This window comes from Chiloscyllium plagiosum, chromosome 43 (genome assembly GCF_004010195.1).
Source record: "Chiloscyllium plagiosum isolate BGI_BamShark_2017 chromosome 43, ASM401019v2, whole genome shotgun sequence".
NCBI classification, from domain to species: Eukaryota; Metazoa; Chordata; class Chondrichthyes; order Orectolobiformes; family Hemiscylliidae; genus Chiloscyllium; species Chiloscyllium plagiosum.
In genome coordinates, this window is record NC_057752.1 from 15,788,963 (window position 1) to 15,813,662 (window position 24,700).

At 41.5% G+C, this 24,700-nt stretch overlaps 2 protein-coding genes across 2 annotated transcripts in view; both read left to right on the forward strand.

Annotated features, from left to right (window-relative positions):
• The first annotated feature begins 330 nt into the window (after positions 1-330).
• Positions 331-14,739, forward strand: LOC122543433 (espin-like). The gene is made up of 5 exons (XM_043682148.1): positions 331-599; positions 3,926-4,068; positions 6,977-7,097; positions 7,890-8,026; positions 14,525-14,739. Exons 2-5 carry the CDS (start codon positions 4,054-4,056, stop codon positions 14,657-14,659), a joined length of 408 nt encoding a protein of 135 aa, XP_043538083.1. The 5' UTR covers positions 331-599; positions 3,926-4,053; the 3' UTR covers positions 14,660-14,739.
• A 1,526-nt stretch (positions 14,740-16,265) lies between these two features.
• Positions 16,266-24,700, forward strand: part of LOC122543406 (ceramide-1-phosphate transfer protein-like) — a 17,230-nt gene continuing 8,795 nt past the window's right edge. The window contains exons 1-2 of the mRNA XM_043682112.1: positions 16,266-16,605; positions 23,187-23,257. Of these exons, the coding sequence (XP_043538047.1) occupies positions 16,503-16,605; positions 23,187-23,257 (174 nt within the window). The 5' untranslated portion in view covers positions 16,266-16,502. The remainder of the gene's footprint in view (positions 16,606-23,186; positions 23,258-24,700) is intronic.

Here is a 24,700-nt window from a genome sequence, read left to right on the forward strand (position 1 = left end):
CTAGTCCTCATTAATTTGGTTAGTAATATCGTCAAACAATCTTCATGCATTCGTCAAACACTATTTTCCCCTCACAATCGAACAGTGACGACGTCATGCCAGAAGGCTGTTAAGACACAAAAACAAACAGAAATTGCTGGAGAAACTCAGCAAGTCTGGCAGGATCTGTCGAGAGAAAGCAGAGTCAGCGTTTTGGGTCCAGTGACCCTCTCTTCATGATTGTTAACGGTTACGTTGGGTGAAACATATTTTCTCATTGGCCTCTGTGGGTCTGGGATGTTGCCCTTTTAAATGACGCTGAAACAGATATCGGGTTCCCATAGACCAAAGCAGCTAATTAAAGATCTTGTGATTACTCCCAGCCAAGAAAGTTCAACGGCAGTGCCAAAGGTGTTGATATGGTTTCAACCTCCTTTCCTGTTCAGAATCAAAGTTAATAATTTACAAGATCGACAGCAGATGCCGGTAGAGAGGGGAGATCGAGCTTCAGTGTTTTAATGTTAAGGACTGGTGAAAATATCGGTCTCACCACCCCAACTCCCTCGTCTTCTGCCTGGTCCAGGGAGATTTGGCAGAGTTCCAGAGGACAACTGTCGCAGGTAAGATTGGGGGAAATCTTTCTCCCTTTTACTCAGGGTCGGGGACCCTATATGATTTGAGATTTTAAAACTCAAAATGTGATATCATTAACCCTTACTCCTTCATTAGTCTGTGGGTTTTTGCAATCTCATAAAAGACTCTGCTCAGCCTCCCTCCGCAGCTCATTCACAATTTACCTACGTTTTTGAAAATAAATATTAAAGTCGTCAGCTATGGGCGTGACCTCTCCGTACAGTGTGTACACTCATAGCTGCACACTATCCACTGACCTTTGTCAATTACTGACGAAACTAAAGACCATTTCAGCCGGAGTAAACTTTGCTGACTGAGAGACCTGGTTAATAGGACCAGGCATTTCAAAGAACTCAATTTGGGGGGGATTAAAAGGCAATACCCGCCTAGATTTCCCAGGTGAGTCTGGGTCTTGACAGCATATTGAACTCCGCATATTAACCGAAATACACACTGGAGGGGCGGAGAAACGCCACCAACAGACAAAACTTTCTTCATTTAGAATTAAATAGAGTTCTGGTCACTGGCCCGTGCTGTTAATATCCTGGAGACTTTGATCAGATTACCCCCTGACATTCTAAACTCCAGAGGAAACATCTGATTTGTATAATCTCTCCCGTAATTTAATCCCTGGAGTCCAGATATCGTTCTTGTAAACCTACGTTGTACTCCCTCTAAGGCCTTTATATTTTTCCTATGGTGTGGTGCCCAGATCTGCTCACAGTACTCCACGTAAGGTCTAGCTAAGGTTTTGTATAACAGCAGCATAACTTCTGCATCCTTGTATTCCAGTTCTCTAGATACAGGAGCTGCCTTTCTTCACTAATTTATGCGCCTGTTTGTGACATTTAAAAATCTGCGCAGTTGAACCCACAAGCCTCTTATTTAACTTCATACCATTTAGAAAATATCCTGATTTATTCCTTTTTGGTCCAAAATGCAAAGCTCAAACCCATCAGGCTGAAGCAAGTTGTTTCATTACGGTCCTTTCCATCAACGTTTACAAGATATACTGCAACAACTCACCACTGTTTCTTTAACAGTATCTCCCAGCCCTATCATCAAGAAGCTGAAAAGGCAGCAGGCACACCCAACCTGATTTAGAAATAGACAATCCTGGAGCCCCTGACCTAATAGCTTAACTATATGGAGTGCAAAGGTTCAACAAGGCAGCTTGCTGTCACAATCCAAAGGCCAATAAATGCTGGCCAGACCAACAATGCTCATCTCCCATAATGGACTTTTTAAAAATGTGTGCTAGTAACCAGTAAAAGGGACCATAAGGTATTTTTCTGTTTTGGTCTAGGCAGTATTTTGATGACTGTGTGTTAGTTACTGTCATTCAATCTCTCTTTCTCTAAAATCAAACTTTGGAGCAGAGTCTCACTTCAGTTTTTAATTAGATTAGATTCCCTACAGTGTGCAAACAGGTCCTTCGGCCAACGAGTCCACACCAATCCTCTGAAGAGTAACCCACCCAGACCCATTTCTCTTTGATGAATGCACCTAACACTATGGGCAATTTAAGTATGGCCAATTCACCTGACCTGCACATCTTTGGAGTGTGGGAGGAAACCGAAGCATCTGGAGAAAACCCACGCAGACACAGGCAGAATGTGTAAACTCCACACAGATAGTCGCCCAAGGCAGGAATTGAACCAGAGTCCCTGGTGCTGTGAGGCGGCAGTGCTAACCACTGAGTCACCGTGTCACCCAATTGTTAGACATCTTCAAGGGGAGATTTTGTTTTGTATTCCTTTTTAAACACGCTTTTTATTTCTAGTTTTTTCTCTTTCTCTGCTTTGTTTGACATCGAATTCATGCATACATATATATGTTATTTTTCATTTATGTGCTGTTTATTTCAGTTATTCAATCTGATTAATTAGGGAGATATGATGTTAACTTCCTTGTTAACTTGGGTCCTAGCTGTTTGTTTCCTTTGGTTCAATTAATGGCTTCCAGAGAAATTATGAACCTAAATATGCAAGTTCAAATTTAATTTGTGTGTAAAGCGTTGCACGTTTTACGAAAGTGTTCTTCATACACCAGATAAATACAATCCAACTTATTCTGACAACTGAAGCCAAGCTGCATTTTAGAATATTGTTGAAGAAATGAATGTCATTGACACCTTCTAATTAGACAGTGTCCTGGAGCCTGTTGCAGTTTTCTACAGGAGCACTTCAGGCTACTGCTGGGTGCATCATCCATTAGATATGCATTTGTTATATAATGTTCCTTTGTATAACTACTGACAAGCTGAGTTGGATTTTAACATTTCTGCAATGATCAGACATGGTGTAACAGTGACTAAATCTCTGTGGTGACCCATTGCTTAATCTGGGAGAAAGTGAGGACTGCAGATGCTGGAGATCAGAGCCAAGAATGGGGTGCTGGAAAAGCACAGCAAGTCAGGCAGCCTCTGAGGAGCAAGAGAATTCCCCATCATACTTGGGCATAAGTCCTTCATCAAGAATTAGGCTTGTGGGCCGAGGGGGGTGAGAGATAAACAGGAGGGGGTGTGCAAGTTGGCTGGGAATGTGATGAAGGTGAGGGCAAAAGTGATAGGTCAGAGAGGAGGGTGGAGCAGATAGGTGGGAAGGAAGATGGACAGGTAGGACTGTTCAAGAGGGTGGTGCTGAGTTGGGAGGGATATGTTACACTTTTGCTTTCATTAGTGAGTATTCATATGGAATTTACTATCAGAAAATGTCATTATAATGCTCATTTACAATTATCTTTTCAGAGCATCTTTTTCCAGTCTTTGTGATGTGACAATATTGTTGAAATAGAGCTGCTCCACAATCTCAATTTTCCACTGTTATGGCACGATAACCAAATTTTATTGTCAAACTTTAACTTCAGACCCCAGTAGTGTGCTAATTGCATTTTGTGTTCCAAAAATTGCATGTTTCTCAATTTCTGGATTATTGATTGCACATTCATTATTATTTAATATATTTTTATATAACACTGTTAGTGGTAGACAGTAAGACTGGAGCAGCAGTTGCCTGAATCAGTTTCTGGTGAGAAGTGATAAGAACCACATGCATTACTAAAGGATCTTAATTTGGTGGGTTAAAGTCAATGATGAGACTCTATATTGTTGGATGAAAGATATGAACCAAGTCGGACGAGTCCATGATAGAGTACACATGGGTTGGAGTTTAGATGCAGCCTTGATGCCTTTTTTTATCACTTCTTACTTGGTGCTTTTGCTTGTATTTACTTTAGATATGTGACTGAGCACATGAAATATTCCTTGAATATCTGTTGCAAACACATTGTGTGTTCTGATATCTTGTTTCAGAGGAAGCTACAGTTTCCTGCTTTTTAGAACAGTTGTATCTATACTGGAGAATTGATCACTGTCCGGAAAAGTTTGGAATAATTGCTACACTACCCTCAGTGCATGAGACATTTCCCACAAACAGAAACATGGATAAAGAAATGGTAAGATTGTTTTAAAACTAGCTACTGATGTCAATAAATGTTGCTGTTAGTCTGTTATTGAATACCCAGCTGCTTTGCTATTGATGATTGTGGTGGCTGGAGGAGTCTGCTGTCGTTACTCAGATGGGTATGATATAACTGCAATGCTGTGAAAATGTGGTTTACTCTTAATGTCACTGTTCAAAGGGAATTGTATAAACCATATCTTCTGCACCAGTTTAAGGTGATGACCCACCAACACCTGCTAAAGGGGTGCAAGAAATAATGATCCTTGAATTCCAGTGGTAGGAATAAGGTACCCTTCAGATCTGCCACCTAATCACAGACTGTCCAACGAGCTGCCAAAGGATCATGGCCTTGTGGTATTAGCTTAGACTGTTCCTACCTTAGGCCCAGGTGTTGTGTTGGAGGCCCAGATTTGAACCTCCTGACCGATTGTGCAATATGAAGTTAGTAAAACGATGACCATAAAACTTTTTGTTTTTGTTCGTTCGTGGGATGTTCATTGCTGGCTGGCTAGCATTTTTGTTGCCTGACCTGGTTGCCCTGAGAAGGTGATGGTGAGCTGTTTCTTGAACCATTGCAGTCCACATGCTGTGGTTTGACCTACAATGCCATTAGGGAGGGAATTCTAGGATTTTGACCCAGTGACAGTGAAGGAATAGAGATCTATTTCCAAGTCATAATAGTGAGTGGCTTAGAGAAGCTGCAGGTGGTGGTGTTCCTTGTTTTTACTGCCTTTGTCTTTCTAGAGGGAAGTGGACAAGAGTTTGGAAGTTGGTGTCTAAGAATCTTTGGTGAATTTCTGCAGTGTGTCTTGTAGATAGTACATACTGCTGCTACTGAGTGTCAGTGATGGAAAGAGTTGGATGTTGGTGGAAGTGGTGCCAATCAAGTGGATTGCTTTGTTCTGGATGGAGTCGAGCTTCTTGAAAGTTGTTAAAGCTGCCCCCATCCAGGGCAAGTGGAGAGTATTCCATCACACTTCTGACTTGTGCTTTGGGGATTCAGGAGATTTTACTCGCTGCATTATTCCTAGCCTTTGACCTGTTCTTGTAGCTGCTGCATTTATGTGGTGAGTCCAGTGAGTTTCTAATCAATGGTAATCCCAAGTATGTTGATAGTCAGAGATTCAGAAATAGTATCACTTTTGAATGTCAATGTTAAATTCTTTCTTGTTGATGATGGAGATTGCTTGCATTTGTGGTGCAAATTTTACTTGCCACTTGTCAACTGGATATTGTGTAGATCTTGTTTCATTTGAACATAGACGCATTTCAATCAATGGGGAGCCATGACCAATGCTGATCCAGCAGAACCAACATCTATTGTCTTTATTTGCTCTGGCCTACATGCGGATCCAGATCAGAGTAACGTGGGTGACTTTTGGTGGCAGTTGCCCTCCGGACCATAAACGATGGCTTTGCCTACATTGCACACAACTCATGAATGAATTTTCAAAAAAATTACGCCTGCACAAAGATATGAGACCATAGTAAGTTTAACCCTTCAAATGACTTCTCACTGGCACCTGGACTTCAGATGCACATTAGTGGATCAGTCTTTTGTCTGAACAGCAAAAAGAGGTATTTGTGTGAACGCTGACATGTTTTACCTACTTTTTTGCAATGTTGGACTGCTCTATCGTTAGAATGAAATAACTTGATGTAGTTTAACTGGAAGGTCACCATACCTCAGGTGAGGAGATAAGTTGAGAAAGAGAATCCTTAATAATAACTTCAGTTTGTGCAGAAATTGAACCCACACTGTTGGCATCAGTCTTGCTGCAACACGGGTGAAGCCCTCTGTTAATTAAACCAAACACCCAGAAGAATCCCCCTCTCCTTGGAATCAGTTAAAATGGGAGTGATTGAGAACTCTCAAATTGTACTATTTAAAGAAAATAACTTCAATTTATTTTTTAACTGAGTGAACATTAAACAACAATTCTCAATTCTAAGCCCCCTTTCTCTTAACTGTTTATTATCTGCCTCCAGCTCTAACAATATGCTGTTCCAATAAGACACTTATTAAAATTACATCAACTTAATTTCAAAACCACACAGCTATTCTCATCTTCTGTGATGCCACTCTTCCGAATGCTGACTATCCTGGGTCGTCATCTTTCTTTTTACTTTGAGAATGTTTCATATGAAAAAGTACCTTTTTGACAGAGAGTGTTTCCTAATGTCTCAGAGAGCAAGATGTTAGCTCTCCATGTGTTTCTGTCTCGATGGTGGTTGCTCTCTGACCAATTTTCAAAAGGCCTGCATTTTATGCCTCCCTAACATTGGATCATTTCATTGTTGGCAAAATAATAAATTCAAACTTGATTGGATTTTAGTATTCTGGGGAATAACTTGAACTGGTTAAATTCAAATTCTCAAAACAGCAACCAAAAACTCTGGTATCCCTTTCACAGATAAATGTTACATGTTATCAATTTTTCAGGACTCGCTGGGACTGCCAACTAGTCATATCACTTGTAATCTCTCCATTCAGAGCAGCATTTCTTCTCCTAAATGTACAGTACACACTTTCAACCTCATAACACTCTGCATTGTAAATCAGCTGTCCAGTAAACTCAGCTAACTGATTCCCCCCCCCCCCCCCCCATGTTTTCACTTTTAATGAATACATTATCAGGACATTCGGGGTAATGCTGTTCAGCATTTCTATACACCGCTCATGTGGGTGTGTTTTGAAAATCAGAGAAAGTGTTTGTGTTAAATCCAATTTAAAGTGATCCCAATGTCCTGTGACGTGGAGAATTTGAGTTGAAGTGACTTTTCTCTAATTGGCCCAACATTTCAGTTGAAATGTTATAGAGGTCTTGAATTGAATATTTGGTCATATGCTGTCTTCAATTGACTTTGCTATTAATGACTTTTTTTTTTAAACATTTCAGGACTCTCCATCATCTTACAGCCACAGCATAGTGCCAACATCCCTTCCACAACCCAACTATCCAATGTCTCCTCCACCAGCATGTAATGGGACAACATCTCCCATTCGGTTTCCAAGTGAAGGTCAGTTCAGTGGTGGAATTTTCTTTTTGAAAGTGGACACGAGAGTATGTCCTGATCTGATGTATGTTTCAGATACAAAACATTAAAATCCAACCTCACCTATTTGGTATTTTGTACCCAGGCTGCTGTGTGGAATGAATTTAGACTATCTCAACTCTGCAAATTCTGACCAATTTCTACAATACATATCTATCCATTCTTCACTATTAAATAATAACCTCCGTCATGATGACAGCAGAATACTTGGAGTAGCAAAATTTTAAATTTCAGATCATACTTTGTATCAATTGAAACTTTTATTCCAAAACTGTTTCTTTTATCATCTTTATCTTAACAATTTCTGGATTACGGAGTAGGCTATTGTGTGTAGAAGGCTATGCAATTGGCTGAAATGAATTGAGGTATGTGGGCATTTGTATGAAACAACACCAGCATTAGACCTATTGGACTAAATTACATGAAATTCTTATGTACCAACCAAAGAAGAAATATAACTTTTACACCTCCACTCGACAGACTAAGGTTGTTAGTGTTTTATGGATGGTAATTAGCCTTTTTCTCTACTGACAGTAAATGCTCAAATCAGGTTGAGGAGACACTAATTTTAGTCATCTTCTGCTGTGCAGTCCATATTTACATATTTAGCACAGGTTTATTGTTGTTGTCCATTGTCTGATGGACATTCACCAGACAAATGTATCCTTGGTTAGCATATACGTGACTGTATTGTACAATCTCTGGTTAGCATATACTGTATCTGGCTGTAACAAAAATTACTTACTCACTTTGCAGGGCAAATGTATTTTAACATGACCTCCCCTTCTTCAAGCAACGAAGAGCTGTTGTGCGAGCTGAAGGCTGGAAAAGTCCTGAGGCCGATACAACAGTCTAAAGGCCTAACAACAATATTTTCTGGCAGTGGAAGCAATGTAAGTGGGGAAGAACAACAAACATATGTTTTATCGATAGTGACTTTATCAGTTAATTGCTCTGCTTTGTAAAGTTTGACATGCCAAATATAAAAACAACTTTGCATAATTTTTGACAACCAAAGGATATTCTATTCTAATTGTAAAACATAATGAAACATTAAGTGATTCAAAAGAACATTGAAAATAAAATATATTAGGAAAAGGTGTTCAAAAGCATGGTTGGAAAATAGATTTTAAGAAATATTTTTGAAGGAGGAGAAAGGTATAGGAAGGGAATTTTAGAGTGTAGGACCCAAGTAGGTGTCAGACAGCTGATAATATTCAGGGGACCTGGCTTCGAATCCCACCATGACAGAGTGGAATTTGAATTCAATTTTTAAAAAAATGGTCTAAAATTAAGAATCTATTGATTTCCGTGAAATCATTGTCGATTGTTGGAGAAAAACCCATCTGGTTCACTAAAGAAGCTGGGAAGAAAATCTGCCATCTTTACCTGGTCTGGTCCACATGTGACTCCAGATCCACAGCAATGTGGTTGACTCACAATTGCCTTCTGAAATGGCCTAACAAGCCATTCAATATAGAACATTACAGCGCAGTACAGGCCCTTTGGTTCCACAGGTCTGCACAACATCGAGGGCCAATCTGAAGCCTATCTATCCTACATTATTCCATTTTGCTCCATATGTTTATCCAATGACCGTTAAAATGTTCTTAAAGTTGGCGAGTCTACTACAGTTGCAGGCAGCCCTTACTACTGAGTAAAAAAAATGACCTCCTTACTTCTGTTCTGTATCTATCACTCATCAGTTTAAAACTAGTCTCCTCATGCTAGCCATCACTATCTGAGGAAAAAGGCTCACTCTCCACCTTATCTAACCCTCTGATTATCTTAGTGAGACATATAAGTCACCTCTCAATCTTCTTCTCTCTAACGAAAACAGCATCAAGTCCTTCAGCCTTTCTTCATAAGACCTTCCCTCCATACCAGGCAACATCCTAGTAAATCTCCTTTGAACCCTTTCCAAAGCTTCCACGTCCTTCCTATAATGCAGTGACCAGAACTGAACGCAGTACTCCAAGTGTTGCCGCACCAGAGTTTTGTACAGCTGCAGCATGACCTCATAGCTCCAAAACTCAATCCCTCGACCAATAAAAGCTAAGGCACTGTATGCTAATTTAACAACCCTATCGACCTGTGTGGCAACTTTCAGGAATCTATGTACCTGGACACCGAGATCTCTCTGCTCATCTACACTACCAAGATTCTTACCATTAGCTCATTCAGTTGTACCAATCGCTAAAAAGTCTCAAAAAATGAAACAGGATAGATCACTGGCGGTATAGTGGCACAGTGGTTAGCGCTGCTGCCTCAGCGCCAGAGACCTGGGTTCAATTCCCGCCTCAGGCAACTCTGTGTGGAGTTTGCACATTCTCCCCGTGTCTGCATGGGTTTCCTCCGGGTGCTCCGGTTCCCTCCCACAATCCAAAAAAAATGTGCAAGTTAGGTGAATTAGCCATGCTAAATTGCCGGTAGCGTCTGGGTGGGTTGCACTTCGGAGGGTCGGTGTGGACTTGTTGGGCCGAAGAGCCTGTTACCACACTAAGTAATCTAATCACCTGGCATCGACCTAGGCACTGGAAAAATCAATGGCAGATCAGCCCTGTTGACCCTGCAAAGTCCTCCTTACTAACATCTGGGGGCTAGTGCCAACATTGGGGGAGCTGTCTCTCAGACTAGTCAAGCAAAAATCTGACATTGTCTGTAAGGTATGATTGTCCCAGACACCACCATCACCATCCCCATCCCTGGGTATGTCCTGCCCCACAGGCAGGACAAACCCAGCAGAGGTGGTGGTACAGTGAGATACAGTAGGGAGGGAGTTGCTGTGGGAGTCCTCAACATTTGACTCTAGACCCCGTGACATCTCATGGCTTCAGGTCACACGAAGTCAAGGAAGTCTCCTGATTACCACATACCGTCCTCCCTCAGTTGATGAATTAGTACTCCTCCAGGTTGAACAACACTTGGAAGAAGCACTGAGGATGGCAAGGATACACATTGTACTCTGGATGGGGGATTTTAATGTCCCACTACCAAGAGCAGCACTACTGATTGAACTGATCGGGTGCTAAAGGACATAGCTGCTAGACTGGGTCTGTGGTAGGTGGTGAGGGAAAAAACATACTTGTCCTCATCCTCACCAATCTGCTGGCTGCAGATACATCTGTCCATGACAGTATTGGTAAGATGACCACTGTGCAGTCCTTGTGGAGACAAAGTCCCGCCTTCACATTGAGAATACCCATAATGTGTGGCGCTATCATTGTTAAATGGAACAGACTTCGGTCAGATCTAGCAACTCTGGTCTGGGCATCCATGAGGTGCTGTGGGCCATCAAAAGCAGCAGAATTGTACTCCAACACAATCTGTAACCTCATGGCCCAGCATAACCCCCACTCAAGCACTACCGTCAAGCCAGGGATCAATGGAGAGTGTGGGAGGGCATGCTAGGAGCAGCACCAGGCATACCTGAAGATGAGGTGTCAACCTGGTGAAGCTACCAAACAGGACTACTTTCATGCCAAATGGTAGAAGTAGCAAGTGATAGACAGAACTAAGCGATTCCACAACCAACAGATCAGTTCAAAGCTCTGCAGTCTTTTCACATCCAGTTGTGAATGGTGGTGGAGAATTAAACAATGTACTGAAGGAGGAGGCTCCATAAATATCCCCATCCTCAATGATGGAGGAGCCCAGCATATCAGGGCAAAAGACAAGGCTGAAACGTTTGAAGCAATCTTCATCCGGATGTGTGGAGTGGACAATCCATCTCACCTCTTCCAGTGGTCCCCAGCATCACAGATACCAGTTTTCAGCAAATTCTGTTCATTCCACATGATATTACTAAACAGTTGGAGACATTGGATACTGCAAAGGCTATAGATCCTGACAATATTCCAGCAATAGTACTGAAGACTTGTGCCAAGCTGATCCAGTACAGCTACAACATTGGCATCTACCCAACAATGTGGAAAGTTGCCCCGTACATAAAAAGCAAGGAAAAACTAACCTGGCCAATTACCGCTCCATCACCAGTAAACTGATGGAAGGGGTCATCAACAATGCTATCAAGCAGCACCTGCTCAGCAATAACCTGCTCACTGATGCCCAGTTTCGGTTTTGCCAGAGTCACTCAGCTCCTGACCTCATATAGCCTTTGTTCAAACATGGACAAAAGAGCTGAATTCCAGAGGAGAGGTGAGAGTGGCAGCCCTTGACATCAAGGCTTCATTTGACTGAGTGTGACATCAAGGAGCCCTAGTAAAACTGGAATCAATGAGTATCGGGGGCAAACTCTCCACTGATTGGAGTCATACCTGATGCAGAGGAAGATGAGTTGTGGTTGTTGGAAGTCAGTCATCTCAGCTCCAGGACATCTCTGCAGGAGTCTCTCTGGGTAGTGTTCTAGGCCCAACCATCTTCAGCTGCTTCATCAATGACCTTCCCTCTGTCATAAGGTCAAAAGTGAGGATGCTCACTGTGCAATCATCAAGGTCTAGCACCATTTGCCACTTGTCAGATTATGAAGCAGTCCGTGTTTAAATGCAACAAGATCTGGTGTTACAACATGGTGGAGAACCCTTCTGCTAATTAAACCAAACTCGCAGAAAAGCTCACCTCGCCCATCATCTGTCAAACCAAGTGTTGGAGAATTCCCAAATTCCACTATTTAAAGAAAATAATATAAATTTACTCTTTAACTCTAAAAGTAAACATTTAAACAATAATTATTTACAAGTTTAAGCCTCCTTTCTCAAATGTTTTTCATCTGTATCTAACTCGATAACAATATACTGTTCCAATCAAAACCCATATTAAAATTACATCAACTTGATTTCAAAACCGCACAGTGGCTGTCATCTCCTTTTGGCTGAAGATTTCCCTGGGTCATCTTCTGGCTTTTACTGCAAAGATGTTTCCTATGCAAAAGGTACCTTTTGATAGAGAGAGAGTGTTTTGAATGGCAGTTACACCCTGTCTAACATTCAAACTGTTTGCTTCTTTATACCCCGAACATTGGATCTTCTCATTGGTTCAAGGTTGGCAAAAATCAATTATCCTGGGGCATAATATAAAATGATTGGCTAGATTCAAATTGTTGTCAATACAACTCAGGTATCTAGTTCACAGCCAAATGTTACATAATTTCAATTTTCCTGTGCACTCTGAGACTGCTAGCTAGTCATATGGCAGGTGTTTGCAAGCTCTGTGCAAAGCAACATTAACTCTCTCTTAAAGGTGCAGTACACACCTTCAACTTCATAACACTGGACAACATCCAGGTTTGGGCTGACAAATGGCAAGTAACATTCACGCCATACAAATGCTATGGCATGACCATCACAAATAAGAGGCAACCTAACCATTTCCCTTTGGCATTCAATGGTATTACTATCAGTCTGGTCCCCCACTATCAACATTCTGGGGGTTATCATTGACCAGAAACTCAGCTGGACTCACCACATAAATACAATGGCCACACAAGAGTAGGTCAGAAACTGAGAATACTGTGGCGTGTAACTCACCTCCTGATATCCATATTCTGCCCACCATCCACAAGGCACAGAATACTTCCCACTTGCCTGGATGGGGACAGTTCCAACAACACTCAAGAAGCTTGACACCATCCAGGTAAAGCAGCCTACTTGATTGGCACCACATCCACAAGCATCCCCTCCCTCCATCACCAATGCTCAGTAGCAGCATTGTACCAGTTACAAGATGCACTGCAGAAATTCACCAAAGATCCTCATACAGCACCTTCTAAGCCCATGACCATTTCCGTCTAGAAGGACAAGGGCAGCAGGTACATGGAAACATCACCACCTTCAACTTCCCCCTACAAGTCACTCACCACCCTGACTTGGAAATATATCTCTGTTCCTTCACTGTCACTGGATCAAAATCCTGGCATTCCCTCTCTAATGGGATTATGAGTCAACCCACAGTAGGTGGACCGCAACAGTTCAAGAAGGCAGCTCACCCCCACCTTCTCAAGGGGGGGCTAGGGACCGGTAATAAGTGCTGGCCCAGCTAGTGATGTCCACGCCCAAAAAAGGAATGAAAAAAGTATCAAAACACAAGAAGCCATAATAGGGAGGTGCAGAGATCTTGAATGTTGCAGAGTGTAGGAGGTTAGGGATGAGGTGAAGCAAGACCATAGAAGGATTTGAAAACTTGAGGTGTTGCCAAATTAATGATTAGTGTAAGTTAGCAAGCACAGGAGTGATGATGGAACAGGACTTGGTGGGGCTTTAAGGATCCAAACAAGTAAGATTTGGATGACCTGACTTTTCTGTAGTGTTGAAGATGGGAGGGAGCAAAGGTGCATTTGATAGACAACTCCAGAACTAACACAATGAAGATTTCAGTAGAGAATGGGCTGTGGCGATGACAGAAAAGGCTGATTTATTCTGGAAAAGAAAGTTAAAGGGTAAAGTCACCACAGTCCCAGAAGACCATAGGCCTATTATTTCATAAGAGAGACAGATAACTGGTGGTATGTTTAACCTGAGTGTAACCACACCTCAGGCAAAGTTGAGAAGGTGCGATCTTCATGGTAACCTCGCCAATGTGGGAATTGAAACTGTGTTGTTGGTGTCACTTTGCATCACAAACCCGCTGTCCAGTCAATTAAGAAATTAGCTGCTTGGTGGTGGAGAAGATATTGGGTTACAAACTTGTTTTTGGGGTCTCCAAGGTTTGCAACATTGCAACAGTTTGTTTGATCACAGTTGCCTTGAAGAGATTGCTCTTCAAGTTGAGGTTAAACAAATTCTGGTGGAGATTTCAGACAATGGCTTTGGTCTTTGCAATTATCCTTGAAGATTTCGAACTCTTTCTGTCTGATGAGCAACATAGTAAATCACTGTGGAGGAATCAAGAGGTGCTGCTGGTTAAGTGGAAATGAATTTTGAATGTATATGTGGAATTGTACAGTCTTGTGCACTATAGTAGAGTCTCTACCACTTGGACAGAAGGATTAGGTCAGATCCTACATCATAACATGTCAAAACAGGTTGATTAAAGATGTATCTGTGCAGTTTGCTGTTGTGGTTTTGATAACATTGCCATGAGGCAGCTTATGTGTTCAAAATGAGAATGCTGAGAAATTATATTTGGGAAGATACAGAACATTGCTGTGGGAATGAGAAGAGAGACCATTAAAGTTGATTCCTTGACTATGACTGGACGGAACCAGGCAAAAACAGTCCTATCCATTGGACAACAGAGAAATTTTCAGAAGACTAGTGTGGTCATAATTTCAAAAGTGCAGCAGAAGGTTAGCTTACTAGTATTACTGTATTAAAAGTGGGATAGTGGACTTGTATGATGGGCAATGTTTTTATGAGAATATAGAAGGTCACAACAGAGATGCAGATAAATGTTATTATTTTGACTGATACTTGAACAACTGCAATTGTTTTCAGAACCAATGGTTAAATACGGGACGTGGAAAAGTGCCACTACGTGGTCGAGTGCAATCGTTGCATGGGAAGACTTCGAACCCAACAGCAGCTGGTGTCCATGGCAGATCAAGCTCTGATCGCAAATCTTCAATATAAACAAAACAAAATGGGGAATAGGGCAGTTAAAGTGAGCTAATAGTAGAGATTTCATTTCTTATTAAATTCATTTTAAATTATATTGCTTAATTGTCAAGTTTTTCACTTTCCTATGATTTCAGATTTTTGTCCTGGTTGCATTTGCTGAAATTGACTGGGATTCTCCTAGAATAGATGAACATTATCATCACAATATGTGACTGTTATCCTTGGTTGTAGTACCATCTATTGAGATAGTTCGTTTCTCAGCATCAGTGGTTCAGTTTCAAATTTATTGAGACAGATGATACTCATGCTATTTGCAAGTTTCAATTCTACTCCATTGTTACTGAGCAGAATGGGTTAGATTGTTCTTGATTAATGTCAAACTTTCAGTCTGCAGAGAAATAACAAGTACATTGGACAGTGATATTTTTTAACCAAATGGATGAACTTATAGCTTAAATTGAAACAAATGTGCACCAATAGCATTACATATAGAAATGATTACCAGAGCCAAGACACTTCCAAGGAGATTTGGAAGGACAAGAAGAAAGCAAAAGAAGATGGATAGTTTTGTTGGTCAATGATGAAATCTATACACCAATCAATAATTCTTGGTTTGAAGTATCAAAATCAGAATCAGTTTGAGTTGAGATAAAATCATACGAGGTTCAGCAAAAATGGGGAAGGAAGTGAAAGGGGGATCTGAGTGGACAGTATTGATTTAAGGAGAACATTGAAATGTTAGAGAAAAAGGACTAAAAAAGATGAAGTTTTTCACCTAGGACTGCATACATTTTGCTGTGTATTGGGTGCGTGGAATTCTATCTGGATTCTGTCCGTTTGAATACATAATTTGTCTTTTGCCATTATTTAAACAAGACCATTATCCAGTTTCATTAATAGAGTTTTACTAGAGTGAATAGCAAATGAGTGACAGAGCCCAGCAATGATTTTGTTCTCCATTGCTTGGGTTTTTCACTGATTTGAGCAGAAGCTCCCCAGTAGAAATTTTGTAAACAGCCAGATGGTGGGAAATTCTCTGATATAACTTTGTGGATGTCCCAGGTTTTATAACAATGGTTTTGGTGTGGCTGGTTAGGTTACTGCCCAGATGGCAGTTAAAGATCACTCCTAGGTAGGACAGCAGATGTCCTTCCCTCAAGGGCATTGGAGAACCAGATGAGTTTTTACAATAACCCTTGGGCTGAATTTAAATATTACCAGCCACAGTGGTGGGATTTGAACCCGTCTCTCCAAGGCATTGGCTTGGGGTCTCTAGAATACTAGTCCAGAAACATTACTACTACACTGCCACCCCACCACTAGGTGAATTAAATTATTGCATCTTTACATCTGCAGAACCATCAGAAGGAAAATTTCAGCCGGGGCTGTCAAGCAGCTGCCTATGATCAGGAAAGTCAAAACTCTAATAAAAACAGTGGTGTAAAAATTCTGCAGGTCTGGCACCCTCTGGAGGGAGAAATGGAATTGCAGTTCCTGTCGAATGTAACCCTACCGAATGCGTGTCATTTCAGATTTCCAGCATTGCAGGATTTTGTAATACCATATCTATCTTCAAAAGAGTTTTCCATGTGCCAGTATTATGTTACAGCATGTTAATGCTACAGGCAGACATTCCCCTGTTAAAATTCTAGTGTGTTCAGTTCATGATTGCTGGAAGGAAAATGGGACTTTGGAATCTCTTTATTTGCAGTGATAGACAAAACACTGATTAAACATTTCACAAGAGGGAACAAAGGCTTCACTTTGAAAGTCGTCAGTAGAAGGAGCAGTGAGAAGATGGAACATGGTCTGACAGTGGTTAAAGTCTGCAAACCTGATTAAAAATCTCCCCAAAATGAATAAGGAGGGAATGAGGTGCAGCAAAGGAAAGATCCTCCGGTTTCTGCCACTTGTAGTAGTCCTTCTCTTGCTTATCTACCTAACAAGCTTTAACCTTCGTAAGTATAAAGGGTTATCCACGTATGCATTGGGGATTGTACGTATATGTCACTTGCTCATTGTTTTATGTTCCCACTTTCCATGGAAGTCTGTGTTTTTGAGGATCATAGATACGGACAGGAAAATGTTGGTTCAGTTTGTTAATGAACTGCCTGGAGAAATTAGTTGGAAAGTTCAGATGGCTGGGTTATCTTGCCAAACAGTGCTCTTCAGAGTAATTAGGAGTTGAACTAGGTTGTCATAAGAGCCATCGCAGCTAAGGAAATGTGCAGGATACTGATCTATCCCTTCCTTTTTAGGTAGCCCCTCAGGATCGAGGATGACTTTTTTCTAGTTGGTGGTGTGGGTCCTAAGATATCGGTTAATCTAATCTGAATTCACCAGGCCCTGACATAGAAGGGATAGGTGGTGTTCACTGATATGGGTGGGGAGGATGCTTTGGTTATATTCAATTGCTCCATCAAGCATGTGAATGATTCTTTGTTGGTTGAAGTGTTCTACCTTCAATATTATCCACATCATAATAAGGAGTAGCATGAGAGAACAGTACTGCTTCCAATGGGAAAGCCTCTCAGTGCCCAGCTCCTGGACTCTTGCACAATATCATGCAGTTTTCATGACAGCAATCATTCCTTAACCTTGCAATTTGTTTATCACTATCACCAGGAGCATTGAAGTAGCTAACTATTCTTCAAATTCAATTTATTTGTCCTATGCCTCATGTATGCAAGAGTCACTATAAGGTTTCTGAGGCTGCTGCCTACAGCACTGACCAATCAGACATTTTTGACAGGGTGTTCAGACATTCTGCATACTTACAATGGTGTACATGAAATGGACATGTTAAAGCAGCACTTCAAATATCCAGTGATGAAGTATACCACCCAAGTCTCCCAGAACTTTGGTTGCACAACTTAACCATTCTTCAAGACGTATAAAAGAGGAAGAAATCAAGTGGCTTGAAAATCTGTTTTATTAACAGCTACCGATTCTGGGTATTCTAATTTTTACTGAGTCATTTATGACATCAGTATGATCCTGATTCTATCTCAACTCACTTGGGAATGGGTCATAGGATGTACATACAAGCAATAGTGGTATGTTGCTGATTTGTCTGCGATTCTCTTGGGAATTGAAATATTCACCATTGTTTCATTGAACAGAATGTCCCTGTGATACACAGCCATTTTAGTTTTGAAGAAAATGTCAAATGCAAAGGATGTGAATTGACATAGGAACAATGGAGCAAATGAGTGTTCTACTCAGCATTTAGTTTTGCTTGCCTGGAAAAACAAAGTTCAGTAATGCCAGACCACAAGGGGTTAATGAGATGTTCCTTTTGCTTGCCAAGACCTTACAGAGTCAGACACAGAGTCTACAGTACAGAAATGGCCTTTCTGCCTATTGAGTGTTCACTGTTAACAAAAAAGATATCCAACCATTCTAATCCCAATTTCCAGCATTTGGCTGATAGCTTTATATATCTTGGCATTACAAGTGTATATCTATATATTGTGAGGGTTTTTGCTTTTACCACCCTTACAGGCAGTGAGTTCAAGGTTGAAAGGTTTTTTCTCACATCCCTCTAAACCTTCTGTTACTTACCTTAAACATATGCTCACTGGTCATTGATCTCTTCACTAAAGAGAAAAGTTTCTTCCTGTCTACTCTGCCTATGCCTCCTCGCCATAATTTTGTACGTCTCAATCACATCTCCCCTCCATGTCCTTTGCTCCAAGGAAGATAACTGCAGTCTATCCAATCTCACTTCAAAAGTAAAACTCACCCATCCAAGTAACATGCTAGTAAATCTTCTTCAATCCCCTTGCTTCAGGTTTTTTTTCTCACTTCTTCACAGGAGCCATTATTTTCAAAATTAATCTTGGTTACTTCTTAAAGCCAACAGAATCAACAGACCAAGTTTGAGGGGCTGAATTGTCTAGAACATAAATAGAACATAGAAAAGTACAGCACAGAACAGACCCTTCGGCCCATGCTATTGTGCCGAAGATTAATCCTAATGTAAAATAAAATAACCTAGCGTACACACCCCTCAATTCACTGCTGTCCATGTGTATGTCCAGCAGTCGCTTAAATGTCCCTAATGACTCTGCTTCCACTATCACATAAGGCAATGCATTCCATGCATTCACAACTCTCTGCGTAAAGAACCTACCTCTGATGTCTCCTCTATACCTTTCTCCTAATATCTTAAAACTATGACCCCTCGTACCAGTCAATCTTGCCTGGAGGAAAGTCTCTGGCTATTGACTCTATCCATGCCTCTCATTATCTTGTATACCTCGATCAGGTCACCTCTCATCCTCATTCCCTCCAGAAAGAAAAGTCCGAGCTTAGTCAACCTCTCTTCATAAGACAAGCCCTCCAGTCCAGGCAGCATCCTGGTAAACCTTCTTTGCGCCCTCTTCAAAGCCTCTGTATCTTTCCTATAATAGGGCGACAAGAACTGGACAAAATATTCCAAGTGTGGTCTCACCAGTGACTTGTAGAGCTGTAGCAAAACCTCGCAGCTCTTAAACCCGATCCTCCTGTTAATGAAAGCCAAAACACCATATGCTTTCTTAATAACCTTATCCGCTTAAGTGGCAACTTTGAGGGATCTATGCACTTGAACACCAAGATCCCCCTGTTCCTCCACACTGCCAAGAAACTTGTCTTTAATCCTATATTCAGTATTCAAGGTCGACCTTCCAAAATGCATCACTTCACATTTATCCAGGTTGAACTCCATCTGCCATTTCTCAGCCAAACTCTGCATCCTGTCTATGTCACGCTGTAACCTGCAATAACCCTCTATACTATCAACAGCACCTCCAACCTTTGTGTCATCTGCAAATTTACTAACCTACTCCTCAATCTCCTCATCCAAGTCATTTATAAAAACTGCAAAGAGCAGAGATCCGAGAACAGAACCCTGCAGGACACCACTCAACACTGACCTCCAGACAGAATACTTCCCATCTACAACCATTCTCTGCCTTCTGTCAGCCAATCAATTCTGAATCCAGACAGCCAAATCTCCCTGTATCCCATATGTCCTGACTTTATGAATGAGCCTACCATGGGGAACCTTATCAAATGCCTTGCTGAAGTCCACGTACACCACATCCACTGCTCAACCTTTGTCAACCTGTCTTGTCACCTCCTCGAAGAACTCAATTAGAATAGTTAGGCATGATCTGCCCCTCACAAAGCCATGCTGACTGTCTTTAATCGCACTATGCTTTTCCAAATAGTCATAAATCCTATCCCTCAGAATACTTTCCAAAACCTTACTGACCACAGACGTAAGACTGACTGGTCTGTAATTGCCAGGGATTTCCCTATTATCTTTCTTGAAAAGAGGAACAACATTTACCTCCCTCCAATCCTCTGGTATGACTCCTGTGGAGAGTGAGGAAGCAAAGATCTTTGCCAGCGGCTTAGCAATCTCCTTTCTCACTTCCTGGAGAAATCTAGGATAAATCTGGTCTGGCCCTTGGGACTTATCAATCTTAATGTTTGCTAAAATTTCCAGCACATCAACTTCATCAATCTTGATCTGTTCAAGCCTGTTTCCCAGCTCCTCAAAGTTCTTATTCACAACAAGGTCCCTTTCCTTAGTAAAAACCGAAGCATAAAACTCAATTAGGGCTTCCCATATCTGCTCAGACTCTACGCACAAGTTCCCTATGCTATTCCTGACTGGTCCTATCTTCTCCTTGATCATTCTCTTATTCCCCACATATGAGTAAAATGCCTTTGGGTTCTCCTTAATCCTTCCTACCAAGCCTTCGTTGTGCCCCTTCTGGATCTCCTCAGTCCATTTCTGAGCTCCTTTCTAGCAAGCCTGTAATTTTCTAAAGCTGTGCTAGATCCTTGTTTCCTCCACCTTTATGTAAGCTGCCTTCTTCCTTTTGACGAGAAACTCCTCTGTTCCCATCATCCAAGGCTCCTTAATCTTAGCCCTTCTTACCTGTCTCAGAGGAACAAATTTGTGCATCACTCGCAACAACTGCTCCTTAAACAGTCTCCACATGTCTGCTGTGCCCTTCCTGTGGAACAATTGCTCCCAGTCTGGACTTCCCAACTCCTGTCTGATAGTGTCATAGTTTCCTTTTCCCCAATTAAATATCATCTTTTGGTAACTGCTCCTTTCCCTCTCCAAGGCTATGGTAAATATGAAGCAGTTGTGGTCACTGTCATCAAAGTGTTCTCCCACTGCGAGATCTGACACCTGTCCTGGCTTGTTGCCAAGCACCAAATCCAAAATAATCTCTCCTCTCATTGCCGTGTCTACATACTGAGTAAGTAAACCCTCCAGAACACATCTGACAAAAATGGCTCCATCCAAACCATCTGCACTAAGGAAGTTCCAGTCGATATTGGGAAAGTTGAAGTCACCCATAACAACAACCCTGCTACACCTGCATTTTTCCAAACTCTGTCAGCCTATCAGTTCTTCAATCTCCCTACTGCTATTAAGTGGTCTGTAGAAAACCCCCAGTGAGGTGGCTGCTCCCTTGCTGTTCCTAACTTCCACCCATACTGACTCAGTAGACAAACCTTCCTCAACAAACTTAACTTCTGCAGCTGCGATGCACTCTCTGATTAGCAATGCTCACTCCCTCCTCTTTTTCCACCCTCGCTGTTCTTTTTAAACTTTCTAAACCCTGGAACATTTAGCAACCATTCCTGCCCTTGTGAAACCCACGTCTCCGTTATGGCCACAACATCATAGCCCCAAGTACTGATCCATGCTCTAAGTTCATCACTCTTATTTCTGACACTCCTTGCGTTAAAGCAGACACACTCTAACCGATTCCTTTGTTTCATCACGTGAGAAAACTTCCCGGTAGATTCACTACATCCTGTCACTGCCCCATCTACAACTACCCCTCCTCTCAGATATGTAGCTCTGATTCCCACCCCCCTGCCAAACTAGTTTAAACCCTCCCAAACCACATGAGCAAATCTCCCACCCAGGACATTTGTACCCATTCAGTTCAGGTGCAACCTATCCTTCATGTACAGGTCCCAACTTCCCCAGAAGGTATCCCAATGGTCTGCAAATCTGAAGCCCTCCCTCCTGCACTAGCTGCACAGCCACATGTTAAGCTGCACTCGCTGCCTGTTCCTCACCTCACAATCTTGTGCCACCGGTAGCAAACCTGAGATCACTACTGTACTCGTCCTGCTCTTCAGCTTCCAACCTAGCTCTCTGTAGATACTTTTCAGATTCTCAATCCCTTTCCTGGCTATATCGTTGGTTTAGTCATGCTCCTAGTTCTTATGTTCATGAGTTCTTATGTTTCAGGCTTCAGGTACTTTTACTGCAGAGAAATAGAAACACCGCAGTGTAGAAACTTCTCCTACTCTATTGTAAAGTGCCAAGCTATTCCCTTGCCCAGGAGCCAATCAGAGAGCTGTTGTCAAGCTGATGACATTTGACAGGTGAAAGTGAGGATTGCAGATGCTGGAGATCAGAGTCAAGATTAGAGTGACACTGATGATGTTTAACACCCAAACACAAACCAATGAGTTACCTATTGCTGGCTGAATCTCACTTTGTGTGCACAGTGTGACGCCATGTCATTTTAATCATACCTACCCCCATTACTTCCAAAGCAACAGTGTAAACACAACACATAATGCGTTCCAGTAACTTGTTTTTAAAAGTGCAGTAATTCTCTCCTTTTGTCCTTGGTTTTAAAAAGCAACCCTTTTCCCATTTTAGCTCACAATAAAAAATTAAGAAAATGAAAAGCTGTGGTTTCTACAGTGGTGTGTGACTTACAACAGGGCTGGCAGGAAGTGGAGACCTCATTTATCTGTTGTTTCTGCTCTTTTAGATGGTAGACGTTGTATATTTGTAAGGGAAGCTTGATTGCCAAGATGTCATTACTTTGAAATATCTGTTCCAGATTCCTGCAGCCATTAATGAAAATGCTGTTTCCTTTCAAGGAGATCTTCAGAATGCTTTTGATCTGTTTTCTTTGTCCTCCTGGAACACTGGCCTTTTGAGAGTTGAGAACTGGAGCTGGTGGGGGGCAGCTGAGTATTGTGTAGAATTCATGGTGATTGATGTTGCAGCAATTTTTCCTGTATGCTTGTGGAGCTGGCTTTAAGAAGGACGTAATGTTTGTGTGATGTTCCCTATTCTCACTGAAGAATGTTCTGGAAATTTTATGATTTTTCTAGTATTCTAATATGTCACTGACACACAGTGCAAGTCTCACTGCAGGACAGGAATGCAGTGAGGACAACTACTCCACATATCAGGGCTGATATTAACTTGTTAAGGTGCTTGATATCAAACACTCGCTGCTGCAGTTGTAGAAGGCAGATGTGACTCAGCAGTTCCCTTGTCAACTGGTGGCCTTTTGAGAGACTGGTTGCCTATGGATGAAAAGTGCATGATTGATTCCAGACTCTTCACCTCAACATATAGGAGGTTGACCAGATATGCATTGCTATATTACCGTGTGAAACTGTGTGTACTTGACACCAGTTCTATCCAGATTGCTTTAAACACCAATATCCAACAACTGTATTTTTAGTATTTTGTTGTTTCCTGCAGCCCAATCTCATCAGGTAAATGCTCAGAAATCAGAGACGGAAATCCAGGAAAATGAGTATCATAAAAACAAGGTAAGATTGACAGTGAACCCCATCCCCCAATAATATCATACCTTTATCCCCAATGTCAGTATATGTCTGTATGTTGTTGATGATGTTCTGCATCTGTTGAAGAGGGTGTTTTACTCAGAATGGGGACTCTCACATGCTAACAGGGAACTGTGGAATTATGCTCAAGAATAATTTAAATCTAAAATAAATTCATACCTTAACTAGATTGTCTGTATGGAGTTTGCACATTCTCCCCGTGTCTGCATGGGTTTCCCCCGGGTGCTCCGGTTTGCTCCCACATTCCAAGATGTTTAGGTTAGGGTGAATTGGCCATGCTAAATTGTCCATAGTGTTCAGGGATGTGTAGGTGAGGTGCATTAGTCAGGGTAAATGTAGAGTAATAGGGTAGGAGAATAGGCCCGACTGGGATACTCTTCACAGGGTCGGTGTGGACTTGTTGGGCCAAATGGCCTGTTTCCACACTGTAGGATTCTATGATTCTAGGCTATAAAAATGCAAAGTGCTGAAATTCATTCTTAATGGAAAAGAAATGGAAATGCTGAAATATTGTGTTAAACTTGAATAGAACCTTGGTTAGTTGACACTGAGGAGTACTGTGCACTGTTCTAATCTCCTCATTATGGAGAAGGTATAGATATATGGACATAAAATACAAAGCTGATTTACGAGATGAGGAAAGATTTCACTGGTTGCATTGTTTTCCATAAAGCTCATGGCAGTCTTTAAAATAAGATGGTAACAAAGAACAGAAGAATATAGTCATAGAGTGGAAATAGGTTGAAGCTGTCTGTAGCATAAACTGTGACGGAATAACTTGAATCTGAGCTTTTAAATTCTGTAATATTTTGCACCAATCAGCTAAATGAAGGCAAATCTATACTTGAGCTCTATATAAACCCGTCCTAGTGCCAGCTCAGTTTGACCCATTCTTCTTCTTAACATCACTCAACACAAATCAAACTATCTCTGGGAAGTTCCAATTGACCACTAGTCTTCAAGGGAGAGAATTTCCAATGTCCACTATTTTCTGTGAGAAGAAATCGCCGCTGCTTTCACTCCAGAGTCGACAGTCTGTAATTTTAATATTTCTGAACCCTTGATCTCTCCAATCAGATGAAATAATTTGTCTGTACGTATCATATTAAATTACATTGTCATTTTAACCTTTTGATTAACAAGGAAAAGATAAACACATAACCTCAACACCAAGGAGAGGGAAGCCCTAAAATCACTAAGAAACGATAAGAACATAATCATACTACCAGCAGACAAAGGCAGAATGACGGTCATCCTGGACAAAGCAGAGTACATCCAAAAAGCACAACAACTACTTGCAGATACCAACACCTACCAAAAGAGGGAGTTTGACCCCACCCCACAGCTCACCAATAGGATAAACAACACACTGAGGAACCTACAAAAAAAACGGACAGATAACCAGGT

Bases quoted from the DNA above. Each gene is read 5' to 3' on its own strand.
- LOC122543433 (XM_043682148.1), top strand. The intron at 7,098-7,889 runs GTCAGTTCAGTG...CTCACTTTGCAG, and splicing joins CATTCGGTTTCCAAGTGAAG to GGCAAATGTATTTTAACATG. The intron at 8,027-14,524 runs GTAAGTGGGGAA...AATTGTTTTCAG, and splicing joins TTTCTGGCAGTGGAAGCAAT to AACCAATGGTTAAATACGGG.